Source organism: Pleurodeles waltl, chromosome 10 (assembly GCF_031143425.1).
Source record: "Pleurodeles waltl isolate 20211129_DDA chromosome 10, aPleWal1.hap1.20221129, whole genome shotgun sequence".
Lineage (NCBI taxonomy): Eukaryota > Metazoa > Chordata > Amphibia > Caudata > Salamandridae > Pleurodeles > Pleurodeles waltl.
The window spans coordinates 244,509,853-244,534,700 of record NC_090449.1 but is presented as its reverse complement, the minus strand read 5'-3'; the positions used below and the strand labels follow the sequence as shown (position 1 = coordinate 244,534,700).

General features: G+C 41.9%; 1 protein-coding gene across 1 annotated transcript in view; it reads right to left on the bottom strand.

The window, feature by feature from the left end:
• Positions 1-21,820, bottom strand: part of KDELR2 (KDEL endoplasmic reticulum protein retention receptor 2) — a 46,075-nt gene extending 24,255 nt beyond the window's left edge. Inside the window, exons 1-2 of the mRNA XM_069210316.1 lie at positions 21,599-21,820; positions 6,285-6,385 (exon numbers count right to left, since the gene is read on the bottom strand). Of these exons, the coding sequence (XP_069066417.1) occupies positions 6,285-6,385; positions 21,599-21,689 (192 nt within the window). The 5' untranslated portion in view covers positions 21,690-21,820. The remainder of the gene's footprint in view (positions 1-6,284; positions 6,386-21,598) is intronic.
• Between the last annotated feature and the right edge of the window lie 3,028 nt (positions 21,821-24,848).

Here is a 24,848-nt window from a genome sequence, read left to right as displayed (position 1 = left end):
GTTTCACCAGCAGAACAATCTTACAAGTCCCCCTCGGAAGTGTACACTCCCAATTTTCACAGTAATCCAACAAATGCACTGCATGTTGCAGTTGAGATGCAAAATAATAAAGTTCCAAATTTGGTAGTTCAAGACTTCCATTACTCCAAGGGCTTTAAGAACAACCATGTATGAAGCTGTCCTGATGTGTTGTGAGCACCTATGGTGTTATCACCTTATACCAGGTCCAATAATCCCCTATTAGTGAAGTGGGGGCAGTGTCTAGGAAGCCAGGGCTCTTTGCGGGAGCTGTGGATGAGCAGCCAAGACTTTTTTAGGAGACATGCAAGGCTTATGTAATACCACTATAGTCAACCAGTAACTTATCACATGTGAAAGAACCGTACAGTGATAAAAAAAAATAAAGGTACTTTATTATAGTAACACAACACCAGAATATTTACAGGCAGTTCCCCCTAACTGGAGGTAAGTACACACTAAATATATACACAATAGTAATCAGTAAATAGCATAGAAACAACAAGCATTGGCAATACTTAGTGAAAATAGCAAGGGCTCTAGGGGAGGGCAAAACCATATACTAAGAAAGTGGATGGCGAGATGCAGTCCCACGCCCAAAGATTTAGAGTTGTTAGAAGGGAGCTGGACAAGACAGGAACCCCAAGAGGTGAGCACTAGAGTGACCTCTTGGGACCAGGAAAGGAGAGGTAAGTACCTGGCTTTCCCAAGGACTAACAGAAGGACTTGAAAAAAGGATTGTACGAGAACTTGACCAGACAAGGAGGCACCAAAAGGTCAACGAGGGAAGAGTAAGACCAGCTGTGGAGCCCAAGAGCTAAAAAGGTGTTCCTGGAGCAGTGTAGATGGTGTCCCACATTGGTTGCCGGGTTGCAGATGGTCAGTGGTGCAGGAGAACCACCAACAAGCCTCAGAAATGCAAGAGGAGCAAAAGAAGAGTTGCAAGGCTGAAGAGAACCTGCAAGGCCCAGGGGACTCTACCCAGGGAGGGGAGTCTAGGGTGCCCCTCAGCAGTCGGGAGAGCAAACAGAAGCAGTCGTAGTCCCCACAGGCAATCCACTGGCAGCAGGCACAGTAAGTCGCAGTGAGGCCCAGCCAGCACACCTGAAGAGGAGTCTAATGTTGATGAAGCAGAGAGGATACTCTGCTTGGCAGTATGAAGGTGCTAGGGGTCAGGGCTACATGGAGCCTGAAGATCCCTTGGAGAAGGTGCAAACAAGCCTTGGTACCTGCAAGAGTCGCAGTGCATAGGGGTACTGTCCTGCAAGGAAAGGCACAGGCTTACCATCTCCCAAGTTGTACAGCTGGCAGGAACGACCAAAGGGACCAGACACTAGACCATCACCTGTGCTGCAGGATCCACACGTTTCCAGAGGAGAGCAGTTCCATGCATCCGGCTATCACTGCAGATGGTGCCTGCAGATGCAGCGGAGTGACTCCTTCACTTTAAAGGAGATTCCTTCTTGCTTTCTGGTGCAGACTGAAGCTTCGCCGACCTCAGAGGATGCACAACTGAGGAATGGTTGCAATTGATGGCACAAGCTGGAGAAACAATGTTGCTAAGTGGAGTCGTCACTGAAATTGCAGATTGTTAGTTTCTCAAGAGTCCAGTTGCGGTTCCAATGGCCAGAAAATGAAGTAAGCTATGTAAGGAGTCCTGGTGGAGTCTTGCACGTCGAATCTGGGGACCCACCCTCAAGGGAGGCCTTAAATAGCCCTAAAAGGGGTTTGGTCACCTAGTAAGGTGGCCACCGATTAGGAGGGGGCTGTGCCATCACCTACCAGACGTGGCTACTCTGATACTCCCAGGGGCCTCTGCACATCTTGATTTCAAGATAGCTGAATCAAGTGGCCACCTGGAGGAGCTCTGGGCACCTCCTCTGGGGTGGTGATGGACAGGGGAGTAGTCACTTCCCTTTCCTTTGTCCAGTTTCACGCCAGAGCAGGGACTAGGGGTCCCTGGACTGGTGCAAACTGATTTATGCAAGGAGGGCACCAAATGTGCCCGGTGGCTTGGGGAGGCTATCCCTTCTCAAGCCTTGTAACACCTATTTCCAAAGGGAAACTGTGTTACCTCCTTCTCCCGCAGGAAATCCTTTATCCAGCCTTCCCTTGCTTGAGCTGGTCAAGCAGGGGGAGGGCAGAAAAATTTCTGTGGGGTGGCAGCAGCGCGGGCTGTACAGAAAACCCCAGACGACTGGTACAAGCAATACTGTGGGTCCTCTAAGGAGCCACCGGATTGCATGGAATCATACAAATAATACTGGCAACAGTATTGGGGTATGATTCCCACATGTTTGATACCAAACGTGCCGAGGTTCGGAGTTACCATTTTGTAGCTAGACACAGATAGTGACATGTGTCCAGTACAGGGGTAAAATCGCTTCCCCACACTTATGAAGTCCAGTGCAGTGGAAATGGAGTTTGTACGGGCACCTATGCTCATGGAGGGGACCTGCACTCTGCCCTCTGGTCTAGGAGGGCCTACCATAGGGGTGACTGACAGTGACCTGGTGCAGTGACCTGTGGTAAAAGTGTGCATTTACCTTTTCACGCAGGCTGCAGTGGCAGGCGTGCAGACACATTTTGCAAGGGCTCCCATGTGTGGAACAATACATGCTGGTGCCCCAATGCCCTGGGTACCTAAGTACCATATACTAGGGACTTTAAGGGGGCATCAGTATGCCAGTTGTGGGGTGTGCAAAGTCCTAGGCAACCAAATTTAGAGGGAGAGTGCACAATCACTGGGGTCCTGGTTAGCAGGATCCCAGTGAAAACATTCTAAGCATACTGATAGCAGGCAAAAAGTAGGGGAAACCATGTCAAAAGGAGGGTATTTTCCTACAAAACAGGCCAACCCTTTTCCTCCCGAGGCCCATAGGAGTTCCACAATCAGCTTAACCAATTCCAAAGTATTTCCTAGGAATCCTGAATAGGATCCCCTGAAAGATATATTGGTATCGAGGCAATATTATCATTTTAACTAATGCCAGTTTCCCAATCCAAAATAAGTGAAGGGTGTAACAGAATTTCAATGTTTGTTTTACCCCTTTTGGCACCCTACCAATACTTGCAGCATCAAACACCGGTGCTCTATGTGCTTGCCTAATCCCTAGATATCTGACCGTTTAAGTTCCACTTGGAGGTCCAGCTGACAAAGGTCTTTCTCAGGCCTGCCAACTAGTTCTCCTAGTGGAAACAGACACTTCACCACACTTGACGAGTACAGCTAGCATGAGGACTGGGTATATAGGCTGGCGCAGATGGATCAAAGCATCATGCCTATAGAAAGACCACATGTGCTGTCTCCCCGATCTGTATCCCCCAGCCTTGCAGCACATCTCATAGCCAGTACGCCAAAGGGTTCATCACTAGCATGAATAGGAGAGGTAACAGAGGGCAGCCTTGTCTGGTTCCTCAGTGTAGGGTAACCACTGAAACCTTCCCACCCCCACCACTTGTAAAGTCAGGTTGCTGTACAGTAATTGCACCCATTTTATGTCTCTTTCTCCCATGTCCACTTTCCACAGTACTCTCCACAAGAACTCCCAGGACAATGAATCAAAGGCTTGTTCAATTCAAGCAGCGCTATCATATATTGGGCCTCACTGAGAACAGGTGTGTGCCTGTCCAGCGAGTCGTCTCAAATTGCAGTGGATATTCCTACGTGGTATAAATCTGCATTGGTCCTCATGGACGTGGCATAAACTCCAACAGTCGAGCAGCAAGTACTCTACTGAGGATTATTACATCGATATTTATTCCTGCATACACTTGTCTGAATTAATAAATCCCAATACATACCTTTAAAAAAAGTATTTTATAAAACTTTTTTTTTTTTTTTAATAACTTGCAAGTAAAAGAAACATGGTCTCAATACTAGCTGAGCCAATGTTAATTAAGTATTTATCATTACACCTAGAATTTCTAAATGGCCCAGTTTCTTTGACCATTAATCTTAGACTACAGAGATGCAAAGCTACCCGTCACTCACATTAATGGGGTTTGTATGCATTCGTGGAGTAATGATAAGACAAGCCAGTGGATACACTTTTCACATTCTAGGGGAAGGAGTCAGCCACTGCATACCATCATCATAATTAAAGAGCCCACACCTCCTACATGTTAGCAGTTTCACCATGTGGTGTTGAATACTGCCACTTGAAGACTGTATCTGATACCACATGCATTTTATCTTGGATGAAGGCATCACACACACCGGCATTAGGCTTTGGAGTCACAAAGGCTAATTGGGACGATTATGTTCAGGGTTCATAGTTTCTGCAGCACTTCTGTTATCTACCTTTATTCTAAGGCAATCAAGGGTTGCTGTGACAACTGATCCTATGCTATGCCCTGGGCAAAAGTCAAACTGAAGTATTAAGTAGTTTGCTGTGAATTCAATGAAGGACTTGAATTGCTCATTGACCATCTGCTATAAAAGCTTAGGCAAGTTATAGCAAGTTAGATTTTGGACTGTAGTGGATCATATTCAGATAAGAAACTTGTGGGTTTTTAAGTAAATTAGTCACTATGACCTCCTTAAAGCAACTACGGACTGCATTAGTAGGAAGTGAGGGATTACTATTCTATTCCAGCTACCATAACATTATTTCCTTAATTATGCCTAAAGAGTATAATATCATGAGGGTGATCCTTTGCCTTTCCTCTTTGTAGCAAAGAGATTTTTTCCAGGTTCACAATTAAGAAGCAATAATCCAAAATAGTTCTTATAGTCACTGGATGGAAGTTTTCTAGAATTTTCCAAAACCTGGTTTGTGGCTCAGAAGAATTATTTAATCTTTTTGAGAAATAAGCTTTCGTGAGAACGATATGGATTTGATAGTCTAGGTTACTAAAGACAATATTGCTGCACCTCTATTCCTTTTGAAACTTACATTTTTGGAATTTTGAATTGGGCTTTTTCTGAAATCCATCTCATGATGTTGTGTCATGCTTGTACAAAAAAGAGGCACTGCTTTGCCAATCCCAACGCTATTAAGTTGTATAAATTGACAAAATAAAAAATTAAAATTAAACCTGGGGAATTTGGTCTTCTTTCACTCAAGTTTCTTAACATCTAAATCCTTTATTTTCTAAGTTATCTTAAGTATCAATTGGGTCAGTAGGGTGCAGTTCTAGTGCTTGTGCTCAGCTTACTTCAGTGCTGAGATACCCGTAGGTAAGGGGGGGGGGAGCAGTAGGACAAGGCAAGGAAGTAAAAAATTAAAACATATGGGTGGACCATTGATGAGGTGATGATTTCATTGCTCTTTAAGCCACCTCAAAGAAAACTAGGTCTAAGTGGTTTCCGTCCCTAATTAAATCAGTAGACATTTTCAGTGATCAAGAATAAAGCACCAAACCTACATGAATGGCTGCTGTGGAGATCAGTAGATAGTGATCTGTATACAAGCAATGTGTGGTGGATCTAGGATATGCTGAACTGGTAGGGTCTGTTTCCAATTAGATGTTACTTTTACCTCTTTTAGTATAAGGTGATTATCAACCGAGCCTGCCTGTTCTTTTCTTTACACAGTGGTCTATTTTTAACAGGCATTTATAGTGAAATGAAATGAAGTTGCATGTGATCCCCCTAGAATGACACAATTGGGCAAAAAGTCAGAATCTGCAACAGTATCTTTTTTGCTGGATAATTGAAACTTTAGTCTGTAAATCAATGTATTCTACACCATATGGAGCTGGAGAGGTGGTATAGTACTAAACTACGACCTTGAAACCAACAGGCCTAATGACAAAAGTGGTCACCAGGGGAAAAAAAAGGTGAGCCTGGGAAAACGGCATCCTCGCCTGTACCACAGTTGTCTAATCTACCAAAGAGGGTCTTTAGAAACAGCTCACCTCTCAGTATTAAATTGTTTAATAAGATTAGAATGATCTGTTCAGTGTTGAGCAAATCAATTTGCTGAGACGGGTAATACGAGTCCCCTCACCCTGATCTGAAGCATAAAATAGGACATTTTAGAGCTGGTTGAGAAGATTTCACACAATTATGATGTGGGTGGGGGCTGTTAAAGGCAGTTTTTGACATGGACATCAATACAATGAATTCTCAAGAAACAAAAATAAATACATGGAACAGAGGCTACAGTAAGAGAGAAAGTCATCAAAGATCCACAAACTTATATCGAGGAGATGGGCAGTCCTTATCCAAGCAGACATGTACCATGACTAGCATAGAATATACAGCAGAGGATGTCCAGGCTTATTACAAGATAGAGAAGAATTGTGGTTTCATACTTTACCTTCATTGAGGAGTTATACAATGAGATGTATGCAGTAAAGAGGTCCAGGTAGCGTGTTGTGAACACCAGTGCAAAGAGCAGCTGGCTCTTTCCAGAAATACCTAAAGCAAAAATGGGATAAGATTAATCCACATTATAAGTCAGATATCCAAAATACTAAAACACTGCATTTTGACTCGCAACTAGCCAACCAGTATTTACCAGGTAGAATCAAACAACTGAAGTCAAGCATCATCATAGACAACACAAATCACCATGTTACTTTTGTGAAGAGTAAAACAATGGAATTAACCAACCACCTATTCCCAAGGCAAAAATATAGATTCCACTCAGTACGTTGAGACATATTTTCTGAAATAAATTAGGAAGAGATTTAAGAAATAGAAGCTTTCTCAATATGATCCTATATCGGATGTTATTGGGAAGGTGAGGCTTTGGGTCAGTGGAAGTCAATGTTTTTGCCATTGTTAAGTTACATTAAAAAATGGTCTTAAAATTTAACCTAATTCCTAAAATCATGAAGTACCAACAATAAAAAAAAATGAAATTGGGGGCACATATGTGCCACTTTTTTTATTTACATGTTCCTTTGCTGTGACTCTCAACAGTATTCTATAGCTCAAATGCATTTTAATAGAATGTTCATTTGACACAAACTGTTTATTTTCAGTATTACTTTCTGCAGGCAATCTAGTTACTAACATTCTTAGTGTGAGCATTTTGTTCCCACGCTGCCCAAACAGAGGGGCCAACAATGATAAAATGATTTTACACAAAGTAATCTTGGGTCACCTTTGACTCTGCCTGACCAACAAGGGGGTTCTCAAAAGGCAATATGAAGTGTTCTGTGAGAATTAAACAGAATCACTAAACTTAGAAACTCTGAACCTATGCACAGTATACATACAAATAGAATCTTGTAGTAATAAAAGTGTAACAAAAATGAAATCAAGCACTAAACACTCAAGAGACAATAAAATGGCCAACATTTCAACTGTCAGTCAGTGAAAAGTGGAGGGAAAATATCTCCCAAACTGCAAACACTTTAATGAGCCATAATGATCAAGATATACTGACTTGCACTGCCTCTGCTCAGCCTAGATGAAGAGTTAAGGTAAGAGGAGCAATTTGCCTGATCTCTTAGAAGAAAATTCAAACTGAATCTGTTCTAGTACGTCGAACTGGATGTATTAAGCGATACGCTGATTCCAGTGTACAACATTTAAGAAAAAAACGCAGAACTCCAGCTGGGAGATTGGTTTGGATGGTCGAAGTGTCACACAAAGTGATCAGTTTTAACATATTCAAGTTTCTAACGCTTAAGCGGGTTCAGCCAGAAAGCAGTGTCGGTCGATTTGGTGAACACAAATACGCAGATTCTAAGAGTCCAAGAACCAAATGGGGCTGCAGTAAAAAAAAAGCTCTCTTCGGCCATACTTAACGTTAGTTTACTTGACTTCTACTACAATGTAATGCTTCAGGAGCTGCAGGTCTGAAGGTTTCAAAAATGTGAAGGCAGTTTTGCAAAACCTTCATTTCGTTTGTGTGTGTTAGTATTGCCCAACCATCCCCAGCCAACTTTGGAAATCAGTGCCTCCCCTCTGTTTCAAGAGCCAAAAGGTTCGTAGCACCCAACACTCGGCCAGAAAACTCCCCAAACCGCAAGCAGATGTCTGCAACAAAAAGATACATCTGTCCATTGAATCATTCAGGACTCAGGCTTCCACAGTCTTTCAAATAAGTCTACGGGTACAAACATTCATGCAACAGATTGGAATATATTATCTAGGTTTACTCAGCCAGGCTGCCAAGATCCTTTCCAGCACAATAATGTAGGAAAGGCTTCATCCTTTCTTCTTGGTGCAAGGCTTATTCTGGAGATTCAGTAGCGCAAGCATGAGTTCTTAAAGGGCGAACTAGAATGGCACTGTTAGGAACAGCAAAACTAATCAGACTAGATTCCCCATCCCTACTCCTACCTTACAAACAGTATGATGTACTTCCTAGCATTGAAAAGAGGCGTACGGTGTGGGGAATAATTCTCAAAGTCCACGGCAAGTGCAGATAACATGCACTGGCAAAGCCAATAGGTCTTGCCTAAGTAAGCACTACTGGCTTTGAAAATGTGTTTTAGCTATGTTGTTCACCAGCGTCGCTGCTGTTCAGCATGGCTAAACGTTAGTGTCATAAAGGAGAGTGGTGTGGAGTGTCAGAATGGAATGGTGAAGAGTAGAGTCTTGTAGAATGCCGCCGCAGAGTCTCATGCACTGGAGTGGCATAGTGAGGAGACGCATAAAGTGGCATATATGGAGTGGTGTAGAGTGGACTGGCGTAGAGTATTGCAGAGTGCAGTGGCACTGAATTCAGCAGCATACAATGCAGCATCGTAGAATGCAGTGGCACAGAGGGCAGAGTAGAGTTGAGTGGCACAGAGTGCAGTTGAGTAGAGTGGTGTAGAGTACCATAGAGAGGTACACAGTAAAGTATAGTGCCATAGAGTGCGGTGGCAAAGAGTGCAGTGTTGCAGTGTCAGAGTGCTGTGGAGTACAGTGGTGTAGAGAGCAGGGACATATAGTACAGTGATGCAGAGTAGAGTGCAGGGGCACACAGTACAGTTGTATAGAGGGGAGTGGCACAGAGTAAAGGGAAGTGGCATAAAATGGAGCAGTGCTGGGTAAAGTGCAGTTGCACAGAGTGGCATAGAGTGCAATGGCCTAGAGTCAAGTGGTGTAGAGTGCAGTGGCACACAGTAGATTGGAGTGTTGTGCAGTGGATTGGTGTAGAGTGAAGAAGCATAGAGTTGAGTGTTACAGAGTAGAGTAAATTGGCATAGAGTGCAAAGTTACAGAGTGGCAAGGGGGAACAGTGATGTAGAGTGGAGTTGTGTAGAGTAGATTGATGTGGCCTAGACTGGAGTGGTGTATAGTGCAGTGGCGAAGACTGCAGTGGTGTAGAGTGGCAAAGAGTGCATTGGCACAGAGTAGAATGATACAGGGTAGACTAGGGAGGTGTAGCTTGAAGTGGTGTAGAGTGCAGTGGCGTAGAGTGGAGCAGATTGCAGTGGAACAGAGTTGAGTAGAGTGCAGAGTACAGTGGAGTGGCGTAGTGTGAAGTATTCATGGCGTGATAGCAAACTACCATTATAGACAATGCATTTTCAATTGAAATTACCATTACATTTGCACAGACATACAGTTTTACTAATAAAACTATACAGTGCACAGATGAAAATGTGTGGAAATTCCATCACCTTCTTTAAAGTATTTGTTTCCAACACGCTTCAGAAATAACAAAAAATGTGCTTCCTTTGTGCGTTCATAATTCTGTTATATTCTGAAATACTTGCACAGTTTATCTAAATATTGTTGTGTGCTATAAAAAAAAAAAATCATTTCCCCCCCCCACTAGCCAGCATGATTGTCACATGAATCCTCTTATTTTGAAGTCACAGAGAGAAAAGTAAACTAGCGCCCTTGTGAGACAGCACCTAACATTTGATCTCTCTTTAGATGCACAGCAAACGTGACATGATAGGACCAAGATTTAAAGGCCTGTTAACAGAAAATTAGTTTGTGGAAGGCTACAGCAAACACAATTTAGGCAACTGGAGGGACGAACTGAACCTGGAGAGCCTAAAGAAAATAAAGCCAGCAAATGGAAAGCCAGAAAGTGTGAGTTACAAACCACAAAACCAATAGAAATCAACAAGAGCAATGCATGCCTAGGTCAACTTTCTGAAAGTCCTCAAGATGTCCTTAGCAATCCAGACAGCTGTGCTGTCTGGTAGGCTGAGACCTAAAAACTGCTATAAGAGGAAAGCGGTTTCCCCAAATCCTGCACCGCCCCCACCCCCCCCAAGTAATGAACTGAGGTCTTATGAACCCTTAAGAATACCAGCGCCGTTTTAAATCACAACCTACATTATACTGCAGAGAGAAAGAACCCTGGGGTTTTGGCAGTAGCCCTTTTTAAACCACGTAGGTGAAAGCAAACCTATTCACTTCTAAATGGAAGGACATTTGTCTACACAAGCACCTGCTAATGATTTCTTAGCAATTGTAAAAAACATTCGAAACCTGAGCAGGGGAATAGTGTTAAACAGGGTAATTTGCATTTCTTTCTAGCTCTGGATGTGAATTTAGTTATTTAATTTATCATAGCTGGAAATGTGAATATACTTTTTCCCCATCCCTCAATAAATTATAGCTAATGGGAGTTTGGGGCTTTGAGGATTTCAGGCCTAATTACATATTGGTGGTAGTACTGCGAGAAGACCATACATTGCAAAGTATGAAGGTTGGGTTAAAATGTACTTTTTCTTTGTGTGAACGCTTGCAATACTACTATCAGCCTTTAACTTGCCACACCAAGCAGTCCAAGGCCAATGGATGTTAAGGCAAAATCGGTCTTTTGTACTCTCACATAACTTACACATATGTAACCAACTCCCACTCTCAGCTTCGCAGGCGGGGCCTGTCCTTTAGGGAGGAAGGGCCACGCCCCCCCCCCCCCCCCCCACCTTTTGCCTCTCATGAAGAGTGTCTTTCAGGCTGAACAAATGTCAGGCTGACAGACACTCTTCATTTTCAGCTCAGACAGCCAGGAGTGAGACATTTGCAATTTGCGCAGACTCCTGGCTGCCTGAGCTGTACTTTTCTTGGCTGAGGAGGTCACAGCTCCTATGGGCGTGACCTCCTAGGCTTAGCAAAGGTGCCTTGAGGTCCTCCCCTGGGTGACGAGGAAAGCGTCACCCATTGACTTCGACCTGGGGACTTCAGGTTTAAGTCCTGAAGCGCCCAGTGTGAGCATCAATCAGTGACACTTTGTCACAGAGTGGGGTGGGGTCAGAAGTCTCACTGACCCCATCCCACTCTGTGACGAGGCTGGGACTGCTGCCTTCCCAGGGAAGGCAGCAATCCCAACCCTCCTGGGACCTCGAGGCCGAAGGTAAGTGTGTGTGATGTTTTCAAATGAATGTTTGGTGCGTGCCTGTTTGAATGTTATGAGTGTTGTTAATGGATGTGCTGCGTGTGTGTGAAAGAAAGTGTGTGTGATCTTTTAAAATGAATGTTTGGTGCATGCATGTTTGGATGTTATGAGTGTTAATGAATGTGCGTGTGTGAAAGAATGAGTGTGTGATGTTTTAAAATAAATGTTTGGTGCATGAATGCATGTTTGAATGTTATGAGTGTTAATGGATGTGGGTGAAAGAATGAGTGTGTGAACTTGAAAAATGAATGTTTGGTGCATGCATGTTTGAATGTTATGAGTGTTAATGGATGTGCGTACGTGTCTGCGTGTGAAAGAATGAGTGACTGTGTGTGTGAGCTTCCTGCTCGCCCCCCTCCCTCCTGAAGCTGCCGGCCGCCACTGCAGCCTCGTGATCTCACTTGAAGGCAGGTAAAACCCACAATTGCAGGGATGCATGGTGTTGTCGTCGTCCCCACACACACAGTAAGATGAGAAAAGTTCAACATGTTTGCAATCTGTATACCCAGCAGCACTCCAGAATAAGCAAGCACTGGCAAAAAACAATAGTTTGGTGTTGGCCTCTTGTCTTTTCAGCAAACAGAAATGGTCATGCATCAAAGAATGACCCCTCAATTAATACCATAACAAAAAGTTACAATTCAGATGAGTAGTTGTTCATTGAATGTTATCAATATTTTGCCATATGATGTTCTGCTTTTTGCAGCATTTTTCTTCGTCTTCACACATTCCTTTTCAGAAATGGACTTAAGACAGCGGTTCCCAACCTTTGGTCTGTGACACATTCCCAGGGTGCCCGCAGGCCTGGGCCCAAAGGAAGGCACTTCTCCAGCTGGGGCCTCTGATAAACATGTGCATGTTTTTATATATAACACTTCCTTTGTGCAGCAGCTTTAAAATCACTGCAAAGTTCAAAGTACATCCAGCAGCTTTTGGGCAAAAATAAAAGCGCCAAAATATCTCTGGTGATTAACACACCTGCTGGAGATGAGAATTTTTTCTAGTGGCAGTTTTGACTCCAAGGTAGTGCAGATAGTTAATATGCCAGCTGCAAAGAACGTGTATCATGCAAAGAACAACATTTTACGTGCATAGCAAAGCGGGTTACTGCTTTTGTCACAGATTCTTTTGTTACTTTCAGTTCATAAATTACAATCGTAATCCAGCACAGTGAGCTATGAACTCCCAAAGAGTTGCATGCAAATTGCATGGTACAAGTTAGAAAGTTGTTTTTTTCCACAGTCTTTCATTTTCCTTATGCTGCTAAGAAGGTTTGCTTGCATAGAAATAGATTCTTATTATTAAATTCAACGCAAACCACTGTGTTGTGTTATGAATCTTGAGTTTGTGCTTCACAAGAACAAGCCCTCTTAGAAAATGCCTACCAGTGTGGATGACGTGTGAATCCTACACCTTGTAGTCCCTGTAAAATGCTCTGACACCCTACACTGGTATGAGAGGTGCTATAAAACAAATTAATTACATGTGACAGAGAGGCTATGGAGAGATGAGAGGCCCTTATGATTTTACTTCCTTTATCCACGACATATTCATGTGAAAAAGCTTTCTCAAATCTTACGTAACTAAAAAATAAAAACAAAAATTGCTTGGGAAATGTAGAATCTGACCTGAGGATTCAACTTTCCTAAATAAAACCAAACATTGAAAAGTTAGTCGTCAAGATGCAGTGCCAGCCTTCTCATTAAAATGTTTTGATTTTTAAATATTTTTTCAATATAAAATAAGTATACCTTTAGTAATTTGAATATTTGTTTGCTGTGTACTTGTTTGTGAATTACTGTTTTAATGTTCGAAATATATATCATACAAATTGCTTGGGGGGTCCCTGGCTTCCAGTAATGATTCAGTATGGGTCCTCAGGAGTCAAAAGGTTGGATACCACTTACTTAAAGGATCTCCTCAACTCCATTAGCAAATGCAAAAACCTGAACTTTTACTATTGTACACAGCAGTAAAGTTCACTTTAAACTCCCTGCTCTGGGGCTAAGGAGCAGAGCTTCAGCCGTCGCTTTTGAATATCTTTAAAAAAAAAAAAAAGTCTAACTTCCTTTGTGCAGGCATTACTGCTGTGCGGAGTGAATTAGCGCAATGCTTTCTCATGCTGCCTTCCAATAAAGCATTCTCTCTGGTAAATGCAATACAACGTGTAACTTTAATGCTGGATTCAGGAACAGGAAGTAGTGTGCTTACCACTAGTCAATTAAACAATGTTGGTTTGGGCGGTGGTTAAAGACTTGTTGAGAGGCTGTGAAAAAGCCTGCCTTGTTTGCTTATCTCAGGCTTGAAATAAAAGCTCATGGGAGGTTAGTTTTAGAAATCGTGTTGAGTGTTTATGAGAAAGCCTGACATACTTGTCTGTATCAGGCCTGAAACAAAAGCCTGTGTGGGGCATTGGATTTAAAACAGAGCGCTGCCAAAGTCCGTGAATACATATTACAGAAGCTAAATGGTTAACAAAGGCACATTTTAGCAGGTCATGTAATGGATAACAAGTGCAACGGGCCGCTTACTACCTATAAGTTAGAAAAGCTTGAACTTTGATTGAATACATGCCAAACTCAGGTGAATCATAGTGAGCCCGGTGTAATCATGAGTGCCTGTAGTAATACAAATGAGATCTCCGATTATTGTGCATTTGACAGTTAATCTAAGCATCATATGAATCTAAATGGTGCCCCTGAGGCGCGATGCCCATGAAGGAGTCCTTAAACAGGATAACCTATCTATATTCGGGACCACTGGGAGGTGAGATTGTGCAGTTGCTGCGTTTTCCTGATAAAAATGTATTAACGACACTCAATACATCATTCATCTCCTCGGCATAATCTGAATATTTTAGATAAACATTTTTTCTGTTTCAAACAGATCAATAGATATTTAAACTGATACACAAGTTGTGCAATGCCACGGCAGAAAACTTGCTAAAGTTATCTGATCGCCTTCAGCAGTTCATTGCTGCAGTCATTTGATGAGGTGACATATTTGACATGGTTTGAGCAGGACTTTGGTCCGCAACAGGAAACACAAACCTTACATTTTTAATGTAATTCAAAGATACAGGACTAAATGACTGCTTCTTTTTCACAATGTTTTCCTTCACTATTCACACAAATGCATTGTTACATCACAAACACGGTTCTCAAACGTGCAGTTACTGTATGAGGGCAAAAGAACCACCACAAACATGTTGCATGTCTTTTCAAGGTCCTTTGTCTTGGACTATATCATATCTCCAATATAGATTCTTATAGGATAACCACGAAACATACTATACTGTTCATGGAAATGTTTTTTTTTCCAATCTAAGAGATGTCACACAAATGTACAGTTCCTTGAGCATAATTCACTACTACACTGCCACACATTTCACATTTCCATTGGAATTATCTATGTTACAGCAGCTATCTGTGACAACGGCACCAAGTCACTCCCTGAACACACATTTTCAGGACCCATAACTCTTTCTACTGATACCTGCAGCAACACTTCCTGTAAGTCAATGGGTAGAGTTAAGTGACTCCCAAAAACATACTGTAGTACATGCTTAACCAAGTAATCTTCTAAAACTGCACTGCAGATAAGTACATTGACTTCAGCTGCGAGGTTAAAACTGGCAACCAAAAATATAACAAGCGCTACTTTTCGCAGCACACCACTTAATTATTTTATTTGGTCCTGTGATTGCTGTGAACATATGGCAAATACCGACATCTGAGCAATGTATCCTGCGGGTCCCTTTTCGGGTAAACTTCAGCAAGGCTCGAAAAAAAAGAAGAAAAAAAAAAAAAAAAAAAAAAAAAAAAAAAAAACATATATGAACTCTAAACGGAACCATAATTTGGGATAACACAGGTTCTCAAGTAGCCCTAAAACAGTGAACCCTTCAACAACATGGATTTAACAGGTACCCAATTAACTAGTCCTTGACTTCAGGAAGCTTATTCAACTCTTCTGCAGTAAATTCACTGTAGTAGTTCTATCTCCTCGTGTTTGTTGAACGCTGTAACCTCTACTTAATGCATTTCTTCAAAATGTCAAGTATTCTAATGGCTGTAGTTTGGGGGCTAACCCCAAGATTCTACCACGTTTACCCTGACAGCTCACCTTTTACACAGTGATCTTCAAAGCTTCTCTATTGCTGTTAATCTGAATGCAACCATAAATTCTCTGACCTAAAAACTCTACCTCTTGCTCTAAAGGAAGTCTAGCAAAACAGCGCTAAGCAGACCTTTATTTCCTAAACTATGCATTTTGTAGCCTCAATGACAGTCACATGGGATTTACACTAATAATATACATGGAGGGTCGGACTACTAACTATATTAGTCTATGTAAAACGGGATGATCTAAATTAGCAAGAAGGTAGTGTAACTTGATGACTGGAAAAGCATCTGAAGTTTGCAAGTATATCTTTCTTTTGCCAGAGAATACAAAAGTGAAATTTGAAGGGTCCGCTGCTTGTAATTACATAAGATTGCTAGAACCTTCTCCCAAGCACCGGAATGAGCCAACATTTAGCTGCCACCATGCGTTATGAGAAACAATGGTTCACTACGGAATTGTTAAAGTACAAGTTTACTTGTTCAACCTCAACTCAATTGCCAGAAACAACTAATGTAAAATATACTGGCAAAAGCTAGCCTCTGTAACAACAAACTCGTTTTAATTACGAAAGCAATGCGCAATAACTAAAACAAATGCAAAAATAACCACCCGACCCTGTGCCACGCACAGCCTGTGGACACACATAGCGAAGGCTGGTGACAGAGCTTGTCTATCACAGAGGATCTTTCTGTGAGTGGGTGCGTGAGTGGCTTAGTGGGTTTGAAAGTGGGTGTGAGAGTCTAGGAGTGGGTCTTAGTGGATGCATGAGTGTATGAATCAGCACATGAGTCTCTGAGTGCATGTATGAGCGAATTAAATAGTGTATGAATTTGTCTGTGTTTTTTCTTTCAACTGTTTTCACATTCATGAATAATTTGGAAATTCAAGATTTTTCTTGAATATCGCGGGTGGTGATAAATTATTTTAAACCCATAATTTGCCCCTAAAACACACCTATATCACACCCTTGGGGTCAGGGTACCTCCAACCCTGACCTCTTATGCCACTTTCAATTAGGGTTTTCATCCTGTGTCCTATGAAAAAAAATGGCAGACGCAACTTTCTAGTCAGGTTGCGGTCAGCCAATTACAGCGCTTCTTTTTGCATGCGTAGTCGTGAAAATTCACAAATTTCCGTGATTTAATCACAGAGTTGCAGCAGCCAGGGATATACAAATTTGCATTTCCCTAAATTTCTCAAGAAGTGCTAAAAGGATTTACACCAAATAAGCAGAAGCACAATCTGAGTAACAAAAGTTAGCTTTCTGCCAAATTTGGTGTAATTCCATCCATAGGTTCGGGCTGTAGTCGTGTTCAAAGGTCCTATGGGAAATGCAACTTTCTCGAACCCCACTTTTAGTCGGGCACCACTTGACTGATCACCCCAAAACTTTCTATGCGCACTAAGTCATCGGCAGACTTTTTTTAAAACAATTTGTGAAGATTTGTCAAACGCCGCCAAAGATAGAAACAAATAAAAAAAACGCCTTTTCTACAGGAAACATGGTCCTAACTATAACTACCTATATTTTCACTGAAGGGGAAAAAAAAAAAAAATGTAACATGGACAGTACAGTTAGGTTAACTTTTTACCCATGTAAAAACATAGAAATTCAGCATTTATATAGTTAAACTTATTTTAAGAAACTATAACTTGTTGCCTTAAGTTACTTTCCAACACTTCTTTCAGTTTTTTTCAGATATGTATAACTACATGTGCTGAATTTCTATAGTTCTCTATGTTCGAATCGTCAACCTAGCAATAATGCCCCTGTAACATTTGCTTTTTCCCTGCAAATTTCCAAGGTTTTTTTTTAATGTGCATGTAAATATAACCACCATGAATTAGATATTTCTGTAAAAAAATAATAATAATAATAATTAAAAGTATTTGTATTTTTTAAAAATTAAACAATTTGTACTTTGTACCTTCACACTGAGCTATTGCTGGCTTTTTAAAAGCTCTTTATGGGCTAGCTGGGACTGCGAGGGAGCCCTCAAGGGCTCCCCACGGTCCCTACATATATATATATTTTTTTTTTTATTCAATTATTCACAATGCCCTTTATGGGTTATCTGGCACTACAGGGGAAGCCTTAGGCTTCCCTCGCAGTGCAATTGCTTCAGCAAGAAGGGAGCTGCTTTAACAGCAGCTCCCTACTTGCTGAAGCATGTCATCAATACTCCCTGCAGGTGTGCAAGGGACAGAGATTAAAGCTTCGGTTTTTGACAGAGGGACCTGTTTGACAGTCCCACTGTCAAAAACAGAAGTGTTTGCTGTGGCTTGGCTGCAGCTGCTGTTGCACAATTTGGGGTGTATTAGAGGTCATACGGAGAGGAGCCCAAATGGAGTTCTGCCATGCAGCATATGTCACACGTGTCAGGATACACAGCTATTTTCTGGAACACCGCAAAAAAGATGCACTTTTGCCTACTAAGAAAGATTTATTATTGTGTCTTATTGAATGACCAAGCTTTTAGTAATCTCAAGCCTCTAACTAGTCATAACCCTCTTGCCAACTACAAAACAAAGAAGACACTGAATGCTACAAAACGGATTGTTTAGAGTTGGGCAGAAGTGGTATCTGTTGGAAACTATTGAAATCGCAGCCTCGTCCACTCATTTAGAGGTGAAGGAAAACTTCTGGTTTCTGCTAGTGGGCATAATAATTAGGGGCGGCCCCTCCATTAGGGCGGAGGAGCGTCACCCCCCCCCCCAGTAGCTGCAAACCTTTAGAAACAAAACTACAATAAATGCTGTTTATTGTCTGTTTATTTCTAAAGGGACAGGGCCATGGGGGTGACAAGCAGTAAGTGGACTGCACAAAGCAAACCCCGTAGTGCGCATGCATGTTTGGCCAGTTGCCTCGGGCCAGCCAAACACACATGCGCACAAGGGCTCTCTCCAATCCAGCACTGTGTAGCCGAGTTAGAGAGAGCTGGCCCAGGCTCCCAGTCTGCGTTGGAGCGCCGAGCCAGGTCGATCCAGCCAACCACAATGCTGCTCTGAGCAGTATCATGATCAGTGCAGGGCAAGCTGGGAGCTTGTGCCTGTAGTGCAACGGCAGCGACGCGGGAGCAGCGTGGCGACAAGGTAAATACATTTTTTTTTTAAATATTTGTTTTTGCATTTTTGATTTGCTTCCCCCTGTTTCACTGCTGTGCCGAGTCACCAGCCGTGACTGATAAAAATTGCACTATTGGTCAAAAACCTCTAGCTGGCTTCTCTACTTTCAATGGCCCACCCTAATTAAGGTTCGCCTTCTGGTGCCATTTTTGTTCTTTCTGGGTCCGCCATACAGGCCAAGGTAGGAAAAAGTACAAAAAAAAAATCCTTTAAGTGGAAGAAAATACTACCTCCATGCCAGAGGCTTTTGAGGGATTTTTGAGCTTTGTTTCTAAAAAACACAATTCCGAGCAGGTTGCCATGATGTGGCGAACCTTTGGGATCCCCATTCCTCCTAAAGTGCCTATCAGAGAAGTCATCAAACCAAAGAGGTGTGATCTGCCTCATGGATACCTGCCTCCACCACCCCTGTGGTTTGACATTCTACCTTCCAAAATCACAACCACTTTCTAAGCCTTCAGCTAAGTATGGTAAAATTATTGTGCCAAAAGTGACTTTGCCAACTGCAAATATTTAAGGCGTGGGCAAGGCTACCACAAAGGCTGGAGTTCACTATGTTCTCAAGCTTATCAGATCATGAATTCTTTATAGCATTTAAAAAGTGGATTCAAGTTAATCTATTCTCGTCTGTCATTTATTGAATGAAAGGGAAATTCCGAATTCCACTCCGTTAACAGACCCCCCCCCCTCCCCCCATAAACGTCAAAAAATATATATCCCTGAACGTTACTTTGACACGAGTATCGTAAGTCGTTTGATCAACGACGGTCACTGGGTCCCTTGCATCATGACAAACTCAATTCACTATACTGCAAGTGGCAACTGAGGGTGCAGGGGGATCTGGAAATGGCAAAGATATTAGGAGTTATTTTTGGTATCCGTTAATCCGTGAGTGAGTAGCATGGACTCAAAACCCCATTATTAGATGTACACGGTTCTGACAGGACCCAAAATCACTCATTTAGATTATACAGGTAAAACCAATCATGGGGGTATGGAAGGTGTCTGATAGCATCAGATTCATGCATTCAGATGGCACTGTCAGTGGACGCACATATCAGCACCTATGCTTCTGTGAGTATTTCATCCATAAGGGAAGAAAGCTCGGTCGATGCCCTCAGAAACACACACATGAATTGAAAGGAGACTTGCCTGGCACACACAGGATAACAGTGCATGTTTATGCCAATGGTCCACCTTTTGGTGCAGAACATTCTATTGATACCCCAGACAAGGCTGCAGAAAGTGCAGACATTACAGAAAGGGAAACGTAGAAATTAACACTCCTTGGTTTAAAGGGCCATGTACTACAGAGTGACATACATCAACAATATACACCTGGAAGACGACAACACAGCGGCCGCTCTCACACTTATGCCACTGCACCCCCACGCAGTGCCAAAGGCAATTAAGGATGGATGTACGTAACACACCTCAATGTCAAAAATTCCCAAGAAGGAGATTATGGTTTTGAGAACAAGATTCTATTCCTACTTCTATCCCACCCTGAAATGTAATGCCTGCAGTCTGTAGCACAGAGTAAGCCGCCACGTCAGAGGGGGACCAGGCTTACCAATCGATCACCGACTTTATATGCATTCACTCTCAACTCTCATGACACCTGCGCAAACAACGGTGAGAGCGAACGCCGGGGTGGTGAATAACATTCCTGTCACATCAATGGCAAGCACACGCTAAGGGATGAGCACTGTAGATGCAGTAAACACACAGGTACAGACATCCTTCAAAATCTTTTGGAACGTTTATGACACCCTCTGTTGACACCCCTAACAAAAGAGCCTACAGCTTTACTAAGTGCATTCAATAGTTTCACAAAGCCTAATTTACCAGCAATGGGAGAGCACTCGGGTTTGATTGACTACTGCAGTCCAGGCTGCACTGCTTTACATTCAGGGACTTCTAGTCCAATTTACCTCAATGCAAAACCTGCACTACACGTCACAGATAGCAAAGCAAAAACATATGCACTAATGGCGTATGGACTGTGAAAAGTTTTAAACAGCGCTCAGCAGAACTGCCTAGGACCAGCCCGTGTTCTGTTTCAATAATTGGGTCACACACGATCGCACCGCCACAGGTACAGTACAGGGACAGCACAATCGGCAAAGGGAGTGGCACTGACAGCTTAAAATAGGTGTGGTTCTCACTCTAACTGAACGCAACTCCAATCCTGCAGGAGCCGGATGCATGCACACAAACTACAATTCATCATAGTTACATTAAAAGTGATTCTTTTTGGAACGGTTCCTTTTGTGTGGGATGAATCTCATAATGAATTCCAAGAGAGCGGCAATCTTTCAAATATCGGTTCCAAGTAAGAAAGTTCAGCAACGGAAGTGACAGGAGTAGCAGGTAGTCTATAACTGCAAAGGGTTGGCGTGACACATGAAATTGCCAACAAAGAACCAGGCAACGTTGAGTAAAACGTAAGATGTGCTGAGGAAGGTAGTAAGGGTGATGGGAAGATCTAGGCTAGGATATGCATTCCTGGAAGTCTGCAGGCACAGAAATCCCGGAATTTTGACAACACACGCAACCGTCTCCGGGTATTGCATTGAAATGTAAAGATGCAGTCCAGTGACGGGAACTCAGAATATTACAAGTACTGGAGGAAAGCACCAGAGGGTATTCACTTATAGTCAAGCAGCCTGCAGTACAGTGTCTTACTGTCTTAATCCAAGTTTGCAAGAGATCCTTGGATCTTGCACACAAATATACTTGGCGACCCCATTATCTGGAAGGCAATATAAATTGGGGAGTCCATAATCTAGCAGGGAAAAACTGAACGTGTGCTGGGGGGCGTCCAAACAACCTACTAGAAAGAAGAGGTATTGCTTTACTAGCAGGCAGTGCAGACTGAGGGTGCCTAAAACTGACAAGTGTTGGGATATCCTGGATGCTGCAGAGAGCGTAGGTTAGTGAGGTTCCGGGATGGAAATATAATGCAGATGAGGAATTCTCTTGACCTGGCAGGTACTGCAGGTTGGAAAGATCCACCGAATCTGAGAAGTAATGCTGGATGAGAACTGTCTGCACTTGCTGGCTTCTCTTACCTGCGCATGACCTGGTCTTCCATATCTTGAGCAGAAGGATAATGATAGCCGCCAGGTGAGACAGATCTCCAGTAAGTCTGAAGATATTCATGTTGAGGTGGTTGCTATGGCCGGGGCCCCGATAGGATAACGTTGACTGTCTGCACACCTGGCAATGAAAGGGCCCGGTTCCTAGCTGCAGCTGGGGTAGATCTGAAAATGGCGAGCGACGAGCGACGTGGCCCGGGGACGTGGCCAAACACAGGGAGGTGGAGAAAGGACTCTTCGAGCGAACCGCCCCCTCGGGACGCACAGTAGCATGGCGGACATCTTGAAACGGACCATGTGGGCAAACACTGTCCCATAGAGGTATCCAGTTCCTAAACGCCCACATATAAAATGTAGAGTAAGAGGTATTTATGATTAATGTTTGATGCATTCGATTTGTTTCAGATCATTTAGTAAGTAAATAATATATAAGAATATAATGTTATTCCTAAGCAATATCAAAGACGATGCTGTTCATAGACTGTACTTTTAAACAATAAGGAACTATTAAGAGCGTGTTTTGTTATTGTTTAATGATATATTCGTTGTGTATTTTTTTTAATTATAGTTGCCAGTTATTTAGACGGTACTTCTGTTTCAAAACGGCCACTTTATGTCGCGGAGCTCTAGTCTGGCTGCCTTAGCACTTTCCAACTTTTTTTTCGGTGGGAGTTACACGAGCGGCCATTTTGTACTGTCATGAATTTCCGATAAAGGTATATTGTATAAAACTAAACTATCTGAAACCTTACCTTAGCTTGATTGTTTGCTAAGTATTTTGTATAATTGATAATTTCCGATAGTATTAGTATTTTATATGTTTGTATTAAAATGAAATTACAATTGTACTTCTTTATCATCTTATAATCATTTAGTTACTGTATGTATTTTTAATAATTATTATTAGCTCTCATAGATTAGATTTTCTGAGGATTTCGTTAAGAATTGATTGAGCTCACGATAACCTAAGCCTCTCGTAGAAGCTTGTCATTCTCCTCCCTCAGAGTCTATCAGAGGTCTCTGAAATTTCCACGTGCAACATGTCTAGTGAACCGGAGACGTAGCCAATGAACGCGGCAAATCGAGTCAGCCATACAAATCAAATGCCGAATATAATGAGTACGTTTCAGTCAAATTAACTTTTTTGCGTTTAATCATTTTAAACTTGTTTTTCTAAAATATAACATGTCCACGTCTATATTTAAGACATATCAAAAGTATAAGAAAGAAAGGTATCAAATAGCTTACTATTTAGAGCACAGAGTAAACTATATTCCCCAAGAGGCATCTGTGAGGTGATTAGATTGAATTCCTCACCTAAACTGCAATTGAGTTCGTTAAGTTGGCAACATTAATATATGTTTTAAAGATCTATTTCTTTATTTTGACTACCCCCTCTTGCTCTCTCTTTCCCTTATATTACCCAATGCTGGTTGTCACTGGGTAGTTATAGATAGGCTCATGTAGGAAATGCATTTTTTTGTGTTGGAAATAACTTTGAGGCTGAGAGAGCGTAGTTAAATAATACATAAATGAAATGCTTATATCAATGCTTAACGATGTTGCATAGAAAACGACAATAATAGTGATTTTGCTTAAACGTGCATTTGAATTATGACTATAATGTGTGTGGCCACCAATGTATATACAAACTAATAACAATAATGAGTACAATTGTTCATGCTATGGTTAATCAACTTTATATTAACGTTATGATATTGCATTAAAATCTTATAGGCCTTAAGTTAGCGTGAGCTGTGGGTTTTAGCTGCCTAGCTCTCATATTAAAAGCATTTTTCTGTTTTTCAGTGTGCTGACTCGCAAAGGGCCATGACCCTGCAAATGTACTTTTTCTTCAATTTGGAAGATGAATATATCTTTATAATACTGTTCTCAACCGCCTATTTGGTGCCTTAGATAAAGTTTGAATACAAAGTTGAAACAATTGTAGATTAATGTAATGTACAAGGACGTTTAAACCATGGACAAAGGAAGCGCTGACCCGAGAAGACGTGCCAAGAGATGAAGTAATCCCCGGATGTGCCACCTCCGAAAACGTCAATTATGAAGACCAATCAAAATGTTATGAATTAATGTGGGGTGACAATTAGAATGACCTAATGCTTAATTGGATAGGTTAAAGATAGTGGGGTATAGTAAATGTCCAATAGAAATTTGGGGGAATGTATTACGAAAAAGGGATGAAAACCCATGTCACAGAAGGGTCGAGAGAACTAGGTAGGGAATGCTAATGATTTTATCCAGAAACTCTGTCACTCTGTTTGGTGACTTTGAGACTTATTAAAACCATCTTCACCCATAGACTGCCCCTTTACGCTTCTCCTCCTTATGAGGGAAGTGTCCCCTGTCCCTTAGTTGAGTTTAGACTGATGGCATTTTGACAAATGTTCTGAAGACGAAGACTGATCCTGTGTGCTGACCTAATCCTTGGAGGGTAATTATGACAATGCAATTTGTAATTTGTCTGTTTGCTTTTCCTTTCTAGGTACCAACTGCTCATTTTGATAGAGACCATAGCTAGATGTTTTCCAAATTGGTGTTCTAAATTCTTTTGCATGAAGCCCAACATGCTGATGCTAATTAGTGGTTAGGACAGGAGTTCACTTCGACTGACGCAAATAGACAAATGATTGACGTTACACTATGCAGAATTGACACGTATATGACATTTGCTGTATTCTGATCTATGTTTACGCCGTGTTATTTATTGGTGTTTGTGATTCTTGCATTAATGAAATCTTATCACAGTTGCCATATCGTGACTATGCTATTATGCTTCTTGTTTTTGAGATTAACTCTTTTGCTCGTAGATTGTAATCAATAGGGAATAAAAGTCATAAAATTCTATTAAAGGTGTGGTTATTCATGACTGAAAGGTCATGTTTGCGTCGACAAATTGATAAATGTCTTTATCCAAAATAAAGTGCATTGTGGTGCTAAATATTGATGACATTATTGATATATTGCTTGACATATTGATCAGTTATCTCGTCCTACGGTGTCTCTCCACTGGGTCACAAGATTCATTGGCCTAAAATGAGTCCTAATGTGTAATAAATTAACATAGAAGGACGCGTTAGCAGTTCTGGTAGCAGAGCAACGGTTCTGGCCCTTGGGGGCCCTAGGACGGAGGATCATTGTTTAATTTGTTTTTCTGTGAAAATGCACATTGGAGGTATGATGGGTTTCTAAGTTCACCATG